This window comes from Chenopodium quinoa, unplaced genomic scaffold (genome assembly GCF_001683475.1).
Source record: "Chenopodium quinoa cultivar QQ74 unplaced genomic scaffold, ASM168347v1, whole genome shotgun sequence".
NCBI classification, from domain to species: Eukaryota; Viridiplantae; Streptophyta; class Magnoliopsida; order Caryophyllales; family Amaranthaceae; genus Chenopodium; species Chenopodium quinoa.
Window position 1 is genome coordinate 171854 of NW_018743054.1, and position 15641 is coordinate 187494.

Consider the following 15641-nt stretch of genomic DNA (forward strand, 5'->3'; position numbering starts at 1 on the left):
CTTGTACAGTTGTACTTAAATGTCCTTTTTCCTATAGGATTGTATCGTAGAATCGTAAATTGTTAATTGAACAATGAGACCGGTGATTGAAAAATGAGACACATTTGAAGCTAACTTAGGCATCGGAAGAGATATTATTTTTCTTGATAATTAATTTGGACACCACAACTTACATAAGTATGCTAAAAAACACAAATCAAAAGCAAGATTGGGCAAAAGCCAAACAACAATAAACATTAGAAATCATCATACATTAGAATTCTAATCAAAAGCAAGCAAGGAGCTAAACAACAATAAACAAATTAATCCCTGATCAACAAACAAATAGAATCCAAAAAAGTTAAAAATAAAGCAAGTCACAAAATGTTGCACATAAAACTCTAGCACATTAGACATCTACTGAATGTAAGATTGGCCAGTGATATCAAGGTCACGATCCCCAGTGGACGGAGGCTGATGCTTGGGCCGATATACCGCCTCAGCCTCCGCCCCATCGGCGCTTTGTGTTTGGCTTGCCGGAGGATTTGATTGCGCTTCACCAGCCTTTTCTAGAGCGTACATACCACCACCATACGCGTTTGTCGTCGTCGACTTCATTTCGGGAATGTTAGGGGCTTGATGATGCTCATCATACTCATAACTCTGAAGGTGGTCTTCCTGTTTATGCTCTTCTCTTTGCTTACTTTCTTCTTCTTGTGTGTTTTTCTTGTCTTTTCTTTCTCTCTCCATTTTATTCATCTTCAATTTCTATCTTGAGATAGGGATAATAGTTTTACTGATTTAATTTGCTTGATTAGGAGTGATATAGTTTTGGGATTATGCCATGCATTCATATGAAAGTAACACGTTTCACATAGGGGTTAGGTGGCGCTAAAAATGTGTATCCAAGTGTTGAGTGTGAAATAGTTGCAGTCTTGCAGATTTCATACACGTCAACCAGCTCAGTAATTACACAATAAGGGTTGGCCCAAGTGCTAAGCAACTTGAAGTCGCTAAAGGGAGGTTTTTCGGGTTCGAGCCTAACCGTATGCAGAAACTCTTGTTAGAAGAGCTCCGATGAACCGGGTGGTTATTCCAGAAGAAAAAAAAAATAAAAAAATGAAAAAATAAAAAATGCTTGGGCATAGATTACGGGTAGGGATTTCAAATAGGCGGGTCGAGTATACCTTTTGTTCAGTTCATATTCATATTCACTACTTATCCATTACTCATGACGGTCTTCATTGGTAATTTGGTATATATTTAACTTCCATGCCGATCAAACTAGGAGTAGTACTGAGACTAATCTACACTTGTTTCACTACTCCAATAGATATTCACTAACCACCTACATAATCCATCCATGGCCTGGCTAATCAAATCTTGAAAGAATGCACGTTTAGGTAGTTAAAGCCCAACATTAGCCTATCTAAAATGTTCAATGTTCCTGCTTTAATTTAGTGGGCTTGGGCATAGAATTTTCGATTAAAGTCCAACCCTGTCCAATATTTGATTAGGTCTAGTTTCATTCCAACTGAATAAAGACAACATTTTTTTCTTTGTTCTCGATCACACTTCCACTATACTATATCAACTCACAACTCACAAACATGAATCAAAGAAAGTATACAAATAAAACCAAATGATTGATTACATAATTTAGAAACACCCATAAAACCTACTTCGCCCGTCCTTTAATTAAGAGTCTATTTGAATTTTTTTACAGAAATTAAGAAAGTTGGTGGAAGTACATAAGTGTATGTGGGGTTAGAGAGAGATAGAGAGAAAAAAAATAGTTGGAAATAATTGAAGAGAGGGAGAGAGAAACAATTGGAAATTGATGTAAAAAGTCATCATAGTACAAAAATATGATGACAACTCATCAAACTCCAATTTGTCATTATTCACAAACTCCAATTTGACTATCATATCTGTGATTTGTAATCCATGAAACATACTAATTTATTTGATATTAATATGTAGTATTTAGAAAATTAACATTATTCACAAACTCCATTTTGACTATTATTTATAATTTGTAGAGTTTAGATGTATATTCATGTATTGTTAAATTCGTCTTATCATATATCAACATATTTTTTTATAATAATTTTTAAGTTTACACAATTTACGTAGTAATATTCACAAATTTTACGTTGAAATACATGAAAGAAAAAGTGTTAAATCAAATATGAATGGGCGGTAAAATAATATATACATCATATGTACTTTTTTTATTAATCTATTATAATAGTTGGGAATACAAGGTCAAGTTTGAGCGAGTAGGAGGATATGATATGGTGAAAAATTGTTGCCGGGTAAGTCATCCCAAACTCGATCAATCGTTACTCCATATAATACTAAAAAAATGAATTAAGTATAAAGTTAGGGTCTAATTTTTGTAAGTTTTTCACCTTTTGGAATCTCCTAGTTTTTTTTTTTCCACCTTTTGAGACCTTATGGGTAATTTCCGGCCAAAAAGTAACCAAGGGTTAGTAAAAAGATAATCCCTTGAATTAAAAACACAATCCCCTAAAAAGCCACCCAAAAAAAAATAATCCCCTACTAAAAAAGATCGTCCTCTATTTATTTTGTTTGCAGGCTGGTTATTGGATTGAATCGTGACCGTCAATATCTTTAGATTGAATTAGATCTGACCATTTATTTGTTTTTCCATGGAACTCTTTCTCTCTCCTCCATTGAAGCACGAATTTTGAATTCATCATACTTCTTTTCTCTCTCCTCCATTGAAATAGCTTCTGAAATAAGTTCTTGTTTTTTTTTTTCTTTTGCTAATTTTAATCTTCAAATATCAATTTCATAATTTAGTCTTTATCTTTAAGTAGGTTATAAAATTCACATTTTTCGGTTCATCGTTAATTTGATCGTCAATTTAGGGTTTATAGTTGATTTTGATCGATTATAGTCAATTTAGGGGTTAAAATTTGGTATGCGTTTTTTTGTAGTCGAATATTTATTTCTTTAATAGTTGATTACGAATTTCACGATATAGGATTTATAATTGAATTGATCGTTAGTGTAGTCAATCTAGGGTTTTAAGAGGGTCGATTATTGTATTGTTGGTTCGAATTTCATTGCAATTAACTTTAGACATCTATGAATTTTGAGTCTAATTTGATAATTGAGTTAAATTTGCAATTAAGTTAAAAAGTTTAGAGGTCGGTAACATGCATGCGAATTGTTTCATATGGAAGAGGAAGAAAGAATCCCTAAACACATACATACTTGTATAAGTTTAATAGGCTAACTTAACTTCTATCTATTGCTATTCAATTTTCTAATAAAATCGGTGCATTTGTCTAGAGGCATTGTTGATTCATCTACTATTGTGTATATACTTGTATTAAATAAGAACTGCCAATTTCATTCAGATTAGATTTAGTCTTGAAGTATTCTATGCCTTGTTTTAAGGTTTCCTTAATACTTAATTAGCATATTAATTAAGCATCCTACAAATAAATTAATGTAGCCAAATCAAACATGCAATGCTACAATACAACCAAACAATAGCCGTGCAAGGCGGGCGACAAAGCAAACACCGGTTAGCAAGCAGAATGCAACGGAAAAGCCATCATATTACACATGCTTAATTACGCGCAATTTCAACTAATTATTTCTTTTTTATATTTAACTAACTAATTTAACTAACTGTTTTAGGCCAGGGTTAGTTGTAGACTTTTAGTAACCTCTATGTTAGTTGATTACATTAAAATTAATATTCATTATTATCTCTAATAGAAATCCTAGATTTTTTTTATAAATAATGTATATATGTATAAACCCTAGTATTCTAAAACATTCTCCATATGAAAATGATGGCCATGCTAGTGTTTTTAATTGTAACTATAACTCCCAACTTGTATAAAGTAATGGCATGGTGGAGAGTATGGGAAGAAGACCATTATTATGATGGGTAATTTAGTATTTTATAACAGGGAGATGGTAAATTGATTACAAGAATTATCAAGGATTATAACCAATAAAAAAAAATAATAATAATGCATGTAACATTCACATAAGCACACAAAAAAGACAGTAATATGATGTGACAAATTAAACAGATAATTACTATCGATTATCGAATGGAAGGAATAGAACAAAAGGAGTAGTTTTTATTTTATCAAATATTTTTATTTTATTTTTGTGGTTATAGTTTAAGGCGCAAAACATGCAATCAAATAATACACAATGCCCTATCCTTGAGCTTAAAACATAAGAAGTATAGTTGAGGTTGATGAGTGTTGGAAGTTCTTTATATAAAACAAGAGTGTTGGAAGAAAACAAGAGAGAGAGAAACTCACAAATAAAAGGGAAAAAGTCCCACATTGGTTGGGGGGAGAGGTTTTGCGTTATTTATATGTTGTAGTGTCTTAGCACTACTTAGTTGAGTGACTTGGAGGTGGGTGTTTTATGTACCACACACACACTCGCATGTGCGCTGAGCCGGGTCGGCTCGGACTTGGGGTCTTGGGGAATGCGATGCGCGGGCGTGGGTCCTTCTTATCTTTTTGGAGAAATTTATTTCCTTTGTTTGTTGACAGAATATTCCTTAACATTCTAACTTTGGCGCCGTGCTTATCTTGGAGGGCGACCGCTTCTTGTCTACTACACCGGAAGGTAGTGCGGAATCGTCTTTTAGGTCATTGGTTCACCACAACACGGCTACTGTCAGTTTTGGTTCACGCTGCTTATAGTACAACAATCTAAAAAACGAGTATGGCTTCCAAATTTCCGATTCCTGATATGTCTAAGTTAGAACCTCTTGACGGCAAGAATTATAAACGTTGGGTTGTTATGATGCGTTTTTATTTGAAACAATTTGATGTTGCGTATGTGCTTGATGATATTGTTGAACTTGTTGATAAGGATGATTTGTCTGAAACTGATGTTAAGTTTGATAAAGATGATAGAACATGTAAGGGCATGTTGCTGCATTATATGTCAAATAATTTGTTGGATATTTATATGGGTTTTTATCATGCTAAGGATATTTAGGATGCTTAAGAGAAAAAATATGGGACTAATGATGTTGGTACTAAACGTTATTGTGTTAATAAGTGGTTGGGTTTTCAAGTTGTTGATGATAAGCCTATTATTGATTTGATTCATGCTTATGAGAATGTGTGTATTAATATGGCTGCTGAAGATCTGTCTATTTGTGATATTATCCTTGCTATTGGTTTGATTGAGAAACTCCCTCCCTCTTGGAAGGAATTTCGTAACCAATTGATGCACAAAAAGAAAGACCTAACCTTAGAGGAGCTTGTAGGACATCTCAAAATTGAGTAGGAAAACCGTATCAAAGACAAAGGCCATTCTTTTTTCCCTTCCTCTTCTTCTACCAAAGCCAATCTTGTTGAACCCAAGCCAAACAACCAGTCCAAAGCCAAAAACAGTTCTCTTAAGCCTAAAGGGAAGGTTGAGAAGTACTAGTTTAAGGGTACTTGTTTTGAGTGTGGTTTGACTGGTCACAAGGCTAAGGATTGCAGAGTCAAGAAGAAGAAGAATGGACAGAGTCAAGCAAATCTTATTGAGGATTCTAACGTTATTGTTGCTGGTGCTTTAGAAGCTAACTTTACAGGTAATGCTGCTGAGTGGATTGTTGACACTGGAGCAACCAGACACATCTGCACCAACAAGGACGCGTTCACCACCTATGACAAGGTTGAAGGTGAAAATGTCTTCATGGGAAACTCAGCTTCTGCTTCTATCCAAGGCAAAGGGAAGATCGTTCTCACTCTCACTTCTGGAAAATTACTTACTCTCACTAATGTTTTGCATGTTCCAGAAATGCGCAGGAATTTTATTTCTGGCAGTTTGCTCATGAAAGCTGGACTGAAGCTCTCCTTTGATTCTGATAGATTAGTTCTTACTCGCAATGGGGATTTTGTGGGGAAGGGCTTTTGTAATGGGGGGATTTTTACTCTTGATGTTAAAATAGACACTATGAATAAAAATGCTAGTACTTCTTCTACTTATATTGCTGAGTCTATTGATTTATGGCATGCTAGACTGGGTCACGTTAACATTGATTCGATTAAAAGGCTTAAACATTTAAATTTGATTCCACGTTTTTCTAACACTGACTTTCGAAATGTCAAATTTGTTTTGAAGACAAATTCACAAAGAAGCCATTTAAATCAGTAGATAGACAGACTGAAGTACTAGAACTTGTTCATAGTGAATTGGGTGATTTTAATAATCACGAGAGCAGAGGGAGTAAAAAGTATTACATTACCTTTGTCGATGATCGTTCACGTTTTTGCATGGTTTATCTTCTCAGGTCTAAGGACGAAGCTGAGGAAATGTTCCTCAAATATAAAGCTGAGGTAGAAAACCAATTGAACAAGAAGATTAAGAGGGTTAGGAGTGACAGGGGTGGTGAGTACAACCCTGACACTCTTAAGGCATTTTGTGAGCAACTCGGCATTGTACATGAGACGACAGCTCCCTATTCACCCGAACAAAACGGTATAGCTGAAAGAAAAAATAGAACTTATTAGTTCTGGGCTTCCTAATAACATGTGGGGGGGGGGGAGGCTATTCTTTCTGCTTGTCATGTTTTGAACAGGGTTCCTCATAAGAAGCTTGACAAGACTCCATACGAAATATGGAAAGGTCGAGTCTTGTCAAGTGTAGGGGTGCCAAGCAAAAGTAGGCATACCTAGTTTCAAGATGGACGACGAAACTGGTCCTAAAACGGTTGATGCTATTTTTGTTGTCTATGATTTTCAAAGTTCAGTTTATCGTTTCTTTGTTAAAGGTACTAACAACTCTTATGCAGGTGGCCATATCATTGAGGCAAGAGATGCAGAATTCTTTGAGAACATTTTTCCTTGGAAAATGTCTCCCCCTAATGATAGTGAATTACTTGCTAGTAGTTCTTTTTAGTTTACCTATTGCTTATGCTCCTATTACTAATGACGATTCTGTTATGGAGCCAAGGAGAAGCAAAAGGGCACGAAAGGACAACAATTTTGGTCCTGATTTTATTGCTTCCTTTTTATCTGAATCTTCCTTAATTGATGATGATTTTGTGCATATCTTTATTTTGGAAAATGATCCAAGAACCTATGATGAGGCAATGAGGTAAATATATGCTGTTTTTTGGAAAGAAGCAATTGATAGTGAGTTGCAATCAATTCTCAATAATAACACTTGGGAATTGTTTGAACTTCCTAGAGGTTGTAAGCCCATTACATGTAAATGGATCTTTAGGAAAAAATTGAAAGCCGATGGATCCATAGACAAGTATAAGGCAAGGATAGTGGTAAGGGGTTTTACTCAAAAGTTTGGCATTGATTATTTTGATACTTACTCTCCTGTCACTAAAATTGCAACCATTAGGACTTTAATTGCTCTTTCTTGCATTTTTGATCTTGTTATTCACCAAATGGATGTCAAAACTGCATTTTTGAATGGTGACTTGGATAAGGAGATTTACATGGTCCAACCTGAAGAGTTCGTTGTACTGGGCCAAGAGAACAAGGTTTATAAGTTAGTCAAGTCAGTGTATGGGCTTAAGTAAGCTCCAAAGCAATGGTATGACAAATTCGATAAGACTATGACTGGTAATGGTTTTCATGTTAGTGAAGGTGACTCTTGTGTTTATTCTAAGCATGATAGTCTTGGTTGTGTGATTATTTGTCTTTATGTGGTTGACATGTTAATTTTTGGGACCGACTTGGATCGAGTAAATGAGACAAAACAGTTTTTGAGTTCGAATTTTGAAATGAAAGACATGGGTGAGGCAGATGTGATTTTGGGAGTAAAAATTAAAAGGACTTCAAATGGCATCTGTCTTAATCAATCACACTATGTTGAAAAACTTCTTAAAAAGTTTGACTCATTTAATGTCGATCCAGTTGAGACTCCATATGAACCGAGCTTCCACCTAAAGAAAAATAATGGTGATTCAGTTGATCAGTTGGAATATGCTAGAATTATTGGTAGTGTTGTAATACCCCATATTTTTATATGTATTTAAAATAAGTATTTCTTAAAGTATTTAAATAATTCAAAATGAATAATTTATGGTGTTTCATTAATTTAAAAAGAATTATTTTAATTAAAAGTTTATTTTTAATTATATAATAATCTTGAAAATATTTTATTTCATGATTTGGAAACTTTGGGGCATATTATTTTATAAAAGGAAATTATAAAGTCAACGAGTTTTTAAGGAAATTCAAAATACTAGTTTGAAAAGAAAAGGAATCATTAAGGGTATTAAAGGAATTTTAAATAGGAGGGTTATTGAGAGAGAGTATAAATACCCATCATATGCCAAGGTGGAGAGTACCCAAAGGTAAACTCTCTCTCTCCCCTCTTATTTTCCTTCCCCTTAATTTTTCCCCTTCCCCTTTATTTTAATTTTGTTTCATCACCACCCACACACACCACCGCCAGCCACCACCACACACCACCGGCTGCTCAACGCAGCCACCAGCGAGCACGCCTGCAGCCGCAACGACACCGACGGGCGCGACAGCAGCCCAGCCGTGTGTCGTGGCTGTTGGTGGCCGAACAAAAAAATATATTATTCTTTTGGGTTTTTAATTAAATCCACCCTTAATCTATTTATTGTTTTTGGGTTTTGTGATGAGTTTTATGATGTTTGATGATAAGTATTTTGTATATAAATTTTCAGATTTGGTTTTGAATTAAAATGCCCCAAATTATAAACCCTAGATTTCTAAGTTTATGTATATTGATGGAAATTGTTTATGAGTGATTTTAATTATTGAAATTAAGACATAATTACAGCAATTTTAGATGATTAAATAAAGCTGGAATTTTTATATATAAGCTATAATTATGTTTCTTGAAAGGATTTTTAATTACCCATTAATGGAATAAAAGTAAGGGTTTTAAATTAAATTTCAGCTTTTTTTAGATGGTTTATGAGTGATTTAAAGAGTGTATATATTGCTGGAAATTTGTGTGGAATAGGTATTAAGGCCTCTTTGTAATTTTGGTTTGTAGGAGGTTTCCAAGTAAGTGATTTTATTTAGTTATGGCAATTTTGAGATCATATTCAAGGTATGTTCGCGTACTTGGTAATTATTTGAATATGCATAAGCATGCTAGGCTTTGTTAAATTAATTCCAAATAGTATCATGATAGGTGTTGGTTGGAATTTGTTGATCGGATTGATGTTGGTAAATGATTTGTGATGTATGAATTATTTATGATGAACTGGCGATTGGAATTAATTATGTTGGCATGTTGATTATGAACCACACTTTTATTGTTGGCATGATAGAGAGCATGTTTAATTAAACTAAATGTTTAATTTGATTTGGAATATGAAAAGGAAATTTTATTATGGTTAATATAATTTGTATTGATGCTATAAGCATGAGGAAGGAGCTATTTAAGTGTCTTAGTACACAGTAATAAATTATATTGCGGTGCCTATGTGCACTTAAGGTGTTTCTAACACCAAGGGATAGGATTTGTGGTACTCTATGCGCTTAAGGTGTTATTTAACACCGAGCTAGTTTAAAAAGGATTCAACATTAAATTTATGTGGTCACTAATTATTCAAGAATTAAATTAGTATGTTTGATTGCTTGAATGAATTATAATGTTCGATTGTGTTATGGTTTAAGAGTCATCACCAAGTATAATAATATGTAAAATAACGTAAAGTGAAAGAGGTTACGCACCAAAACTCTTGGAAAAGATATACCTTGAGTATGAACATATGGGGGGAGTTATGCGACTATATATTTGACCATAACTTCTACTGGGAGTACTAGACACTGTATTTTCCTTTTTATTTATTTTATGCGCAGGACGTCCAGTCACTTCATGTGACATTTGCCTACCCGGTTAGGTCCCGGTGTAGTTTACCTCAATTTATTTGGGGCAGGGATTTGGTTGGAAACCCGTTCAATACGTAATCAAATTAAATGGACTTTTGTATTTGTCTAGTTAAGTGTTGAATTTCTTGTATGGTTGTTTACATGTGCAACAAGGTAAGTTGTGTGATGATAGGATGAAAGCATGTTAGTGTGTTTTATTATGCTTATGTACCAAGCACTGCTGATTGTGTGTTGTATGTTTGTTTGGCCTTTTCTTTACTTTGGCCCAACGACGACCCATTTCTAATGGCGAGAATTTAAGTGGGGACAAGTAGAGAGAAGTTTTTCAGGTGATGAAGCATTTTCATGATGCACTTAAGTGAAGAGCGTATCATGCTTAGTTTCCATAGGAATATGATGTGTTTTTTTTTGCTTTAAATATTATTTATTTTATTATGCTCATGAGACTGACGTAAAGGTTTTCAGTATTGTTTTGTTTTAAGGGCCTACAATGGTTCCAAATTGTAGGTTGACTTTGTTTGACTTTACTTTCGTTTAGTTTGATTTTTGAGTTGATTTGTTATGAATGGTTTTAAAGATAGTCTTCCGCTTTGTGTCTTTGATATTTGCCTTAGCCGTTTTCATGGTGGCGGTAATGTCTTAGATTTTCATATGTCGTATTTTAAAAGGGGTAAAATAGGTATTTTAAAGGAAAGGAATTTCTAGGGTGTTACAAAGAGGTATTAGAGCCAGGTTGAGTTTTTTTAATTACCACTAAAGCCAAAATCGTGTTTTAAAGTGTTTTGTTTTAAACTTGGTCAAGTGCTTATTTAATTAAGTTAATTTAAAGAGGGTTATTTTCACTTATTTTAATTTTTGGAAATGGGAAAATTTATTTATTATTTTTTTAAAAAAGGTCCGAATTTTTTTTTCTTTATTTGTGTAAAAATCCGAATTTTTTTTTCATAAAGGACATCCGATTTTTTTTTTGGGGTGTCTGAATTTTTTTTATGTTGGCCGAATATTTTGGTCTTTTTCGGGGCTTATTTTCGAAAATTAATTTTAAAAAGAGGAGTCAAAAATATTTTTAGTTTGTTCATTTTGCAAGAAAGCAAGGATTGAGGTAAGTATTATGTGTTAAAAGCTTTTAAAAGCATGTTGGTGAGCTTGGGTAGGAAAGAATTTCGGCATATAAGTTAGAAATAATCATGTTCTTGTATGCATTAAATTTTAGGTTGTGATGTTTGATCATGTGGATTTATTAATTGAAAGCATGTGATTATGTGATTAAGAATAAGTGAAATTGTTTGATTGAACATTGAACCTAATTCATGCAAGAACTTTATTATTTTTATTTTCTTTGGAAGGGAATTCTTTTCTAAGCCTTTTCCTTTACAGGATGTCGGTTCTTCCTAGCAAACTTTCCCAAATTGGCACTCTAGTTAAGAAAAACAATGAACATCCGTTTAATTATTATAAGAAAATCCAATTCTTTTATTCCCACATGAGCGATATCTTAGGAGACAAGCACTATGATCTTCCTGATCGTGTTTCTGCTATGATTATTCACTGTCTTCCAAATGAACCCCCATATCTTGCTGTTTAATCAAAGTTTTCTGATTTCTATTTATCAGGGGACATCCCAAACTACTTTAAATACAAAAATTTCTATAGACAGTAGTACCCTGACTACAGATACTTGATTTCTTACCTCGTTAGAGTTGAGAAAGATTATTGCCAGCACTTACACATTCCATATCCTAATTAATACTATGAAAATCCGGCAGGGAATAATTCCCCTTCCACTAGTCATCAGTCAGGAAGTTCTTCTCCCACTCAGAGTAATCAAGCAGGGTCAGATGGAGGGCAGGAAGAAGGAGAGATGATGGATGAGAGTAACCATACTGTTGCTAGTTCCATTATGGAGATTCCAAATCCAAATCCACCTCCAACTCCAATTATAATCGACATTTCATCCGACGATGAGGAAGATGAAGTGTTGTTCCAAGTAGAGCAAGAACCAAAGTCACCTGAACCAATGGAGGAAGAAGATGACCCAGAATTTGATCCTGGAAGCTACAAACAATCTACCGACAAGAAGGATAATGTTTGAAAGGACTAGATTTTTTTAGTTTCATTTCTTTTAGGATTCTTAGATTCATTTCCGCATTTTAATTATTCCAGTTTCAGTGAAGCAATAAGTGGCATGTCCACAGTGAGTTAGTAAACTTATGTAGTTGTATAAGTTATTTAAAATCATTTTATTTCAGTATTCCATTCATTTTCTTACTCAGCAATAAAATTTCATTTATTTCCTCGTCAATTAATTCATTTTATTAACAAATCATTCATTTCATTCCCAAATAATTCATTTTGTATCACTACTCCAAGAAGCCGTTTCTTACTCACAAATATTCCAATAATTCATTTTTACACTCTGGGAATCCATGGGAATTATTTTTTTATTTATTAATGTGATGCTTTATTAAATGTGTGGTTGGTTAGCAATCAATAATTGGTTGACAAAGCTGCAAATTTTGGGAATTTCAACTTTTGTAATCCCAATTTGTTTGCTTAAAATTTAACGTGTATGCTTCAAGGGTATTAACTAGTTCGATGGGTGTCTAACTTAAGAGCTAGCCAAGACCACATTTAATAAAGACCCCTTTGTTTTAATTCAGGTGAAGAAAGATGGCAGGAGGGAGTGGTAACAACAACGATGGAGGAGAGTTAAGTGAAGTTATGAGGCAATTGGCAGTTGTTGCCCAACAATTAGCAAGGAACTCAACCAATAATATAGATGCTCAGGGAGAGCTATTTAAGAAAATGGCGCAGAGCAAGCCACCAACCTATCAAGGAGAGCCTAATCCAACTATACTGGAAAACTAGTTAAGGGAGTTTGAAAAACTGTTTGGGGAGTAGGGTGTTCGGAAACTTCAAAAGTAGGTTGTGCTACCTATTACCTCAAGGGTGAAGCTGACTTTTGGTGGCAGCAAAATGAAGCTACCATTAAGGCACTACTGGATTCAATTGGACTATGTTTCAGGAGAAGGTTAGGGACAAGTTTTACCCTAACTTCTTACAGAAACAAAAAGCTAAGGAATTTTCTAACCTTGCAATGGGGAATATGTCGGTCAATGAATACTACACCAAGTTCATTGAGCTATCATGATTTGCTAAAGAATCTGTTTCCACAGAAAAGTCTAAGGCTAGGAAGTTTGAGAGTGGACTGACTACTGATTTGCAGTTAAAGCTGTGTGGGCAAGTATTTGAAACCTTGGATGAAGTGTATGGGAGAGCTGCACACCTTTATGCGTTGAAGCTGAACAAAAAGAAAGAGCTAGTTGAGATAGAAGGGAAAGAAAAGAGAAAAGAGGTGGGACAGAACTCTAGAAACCGGCAAAGTAACCAGAACAATTTTAAGAAACAGAAGTACCACCATAACAACAACTTCAGCAACAACAATAATTTCCAAGGCAATAATCGTCACAGAGGACGAAACTTTAATGGTGGAGCTAAGAACTCTACCCAGGGAAATAACAGGGGAGCAAGGCATTTCTACTACAAGAGGTGTAAGAACGATCACCCTGGTAGGGATTGTGATGGAAATTTGGTTACTTGTCGTGCTTGCAACAAGTTAGGACACAAGGAGTATGAATGTTTCTCCAAGGACCCCAATAGAAAAAAGCAGGGAAATAATCAAGGAGGGGCTCAAAAGAACTTTCAGGGAAATAACAACTATTCTGGGAATAAGGGGGCACAACAGAATGCGGCGAAAACCAACAATAATAATGGAAATAACCAATAGAAAGGTGGAGCTCTAGGGAAACTGAATGTGATGAGTAGACATGAGGCTGATTCCACGAAAGATGTCATCACTGGTACCTTTTCCATTAACTCTATTCTTGTTAAAGTCTTGTTTGATTCTGGTGCAACTTTTTCTTTCATTTCAAAGGTCATTGTTTCAAAACTAGCAAACTGTTTGAAAACCGTAGATGCGGTAGATTTGCCTATAGTTATTCCTACGGGTGGGGTAGTAAAGTGTAACAAGACCTTTAAAGATGTACCTTTAGAAATCGAAGGAAAAGTGTTTCTATTAGATCTCATCGAGTTTAGGTTGAGCGACTTTGATGTCATTTTGGGAATGGATTGGTTGAGCAAGTTCAGCGCAGAGATTAGTAGTCGATCATAGAAAGTAAAAACGACTACAACTGATAAAGAGTTGGTGACATATTGGATGCATGGTGAAACCAAGTGCCCAAGGATCATATATGTGCTAAAATTGGCATAGTATATTAAGAAGGGCATCCAGTGTATTTTTGTAGTGTGAGGAATATGGAACATGAAGAGACAACTAAGCCTGAAGATATAGAAGTAGTAAATGAGTTTCTAGATGTGTTTTCAGAAGAGATTCCAAAAGGGCAATTGATTTCACAATAGAGATAATTCCAAGAACATCACTAATTTCCAAGGCACTATATCGAATGACACCGGCAAAGATGAGTGAGTTAAAGGAGCAATTGCAAGATTTATTAGAAAAGGGAATACATAAGACCAAGTGCATCACCTTGGGGAGCGCCACTGTTATTTGTGAAGACGAAAGATGGAAGTATGAGGTTATGTATTGACTATAGGGAGTTAAATAAGGTCACCATAAAGAAAAGTACCATTACCACGGATTCATGACCTATTTGACCAGTTGAGAGGCACAGCTGTGCTTTCTAAGATTGATTTAAGGTCTGGTTACCATCAACTTAGGATTGCAGATGAAGATATTCCCAAGACTGCATTTAGAACAAGATATGGACAATATGAGTTCACAGTAATGCCTTTTGGATTGACGAATGCTCCTAAAATCTTTATGGACTTGATGAATAGGGTGTTTCATCCATTTATGGACAAGTTCATGGTAGTGTTCATAGATGAGATATTGTTGTATTCGAAGAGTAGAGGAACATGTAGAACATTTAAGGGCAATTCTGCAAACACTAAGGGAAAACAAGCTTTACGCAAAGTTCTCTAAGTGTGAGTTTTAGTTAGAGAAAGTGACTTTTTAGGTCATTTTGTGTCCAAAGATAGGGTAGAAAAAGATCTTGCAAAGATCGAGGCAGTGAAAGGTTGGCCTACGCCATAAACAGTGTCTGATGTTAGGAGTTTCTTAGGTTTAGCGGGGTATTATAGGCGTTTTGTGAAAGATTTCTCGAAGAATGCTAAACCTATGACCTCTCTAATGAAGAAGGACAAGAAGTTTGAATAGGATGACAAATGTGAGGAAGCATTCCAACTCTTGAAACAAAAGCTAGTCACAGCGCCAGTGCTTACACTGTCAGACGATAATGGAATTTATGATGTATATAGTGACGCATCCAAGAATGGTCTAGGGTGTGTCCTTATGAAAAATGGGAAGGTGATTTCATATGCATCAAGACAATTGAAGACTCATGAATTAAATTACTCTACTCATGACTTAGAACTAGCTGCAATCATTTTTGCGCTAAAGATTTGGAGGCACTACTTGTATGGAGTGAAATGTAGGATTTATACGGACCATAAGAGTTTGAAATACATTTTCACTCAAAGGGATTTAAACTCACGCCAAAGGAGATGGTCAGAGTATACGAAGATTATGACTTAGACATACAATATCATGAGGGGAAAGCAAATGTAGTTGCAGATGCTCTAAGTCGTAAAACCAGTCATGGACTGAATACTTTGATAGTGGCTGATGAGTTATGTAGAGAAATGAGGAAAATGAATCTAGAAGTGGTAGAATGAGGAGTGCCAGTAGGCATACTTTCGAACCTAAGTATTCAACCAACAATATTTGAGATA

General features: G+C 34.9%; 3 protein-coding genes across 3 annotated transcripts; all 3 read left to right on the forward strand.

Moving 5' to 3' along the window:
• The first annotated feature begins 7564 nt into the window (after nucleotides 1-7564).
• Nucleotides 7565-11922, forward strand: LOC110731072. Its single transcript, XM_021910920.1, has 2 exons — nucleotides 7565-7949; nucleotides 11597-11922. The coding sequence occupies exons 1-2, from the start codon at nucleotides 7565-7567 to the stop codon at nucleotides 11920-11922; spliced, it is 711 nt and encodes a 236-aa protein (XP_021766612.1).
• Nucleotides 11923-12500: 578 nt separating this feature from the next.
• Nucleotides 12501-13617, forward strand: LOC110731074 (probable serine/threonine-protein kinase clkA). The gene is made up of 3 exons (XM_021910921.1): nucleotides 12501-12697; nucleotides 12803-12861; nucleotides 13007-13617. The coding sequence occupies exons 1-3, from the start codon at nucleotides 12501-12503 to the stop codon at nucleotides 13615-13617; spliced, it is 867 nt and encodes a 288-aa protein (XP_021766613.1).
• A 30-nt stretch (nucleotides 13618-13647) lies between these two features.
• On the forward strand, nucleotides 13648-14001 carry LOC110731075. Its single transcript, XM_021910922.1, has one exon. It carries the CDS (start codon nucleotides 13648-13650, stop codon nucleotides 13999-14001), a length of 354 nt encoding a protein of 117 aa, XP_021766614.1.
• The last annotated feature ends 1640 nt before the right edge of the window (nucleotides 14002-15641 follow it).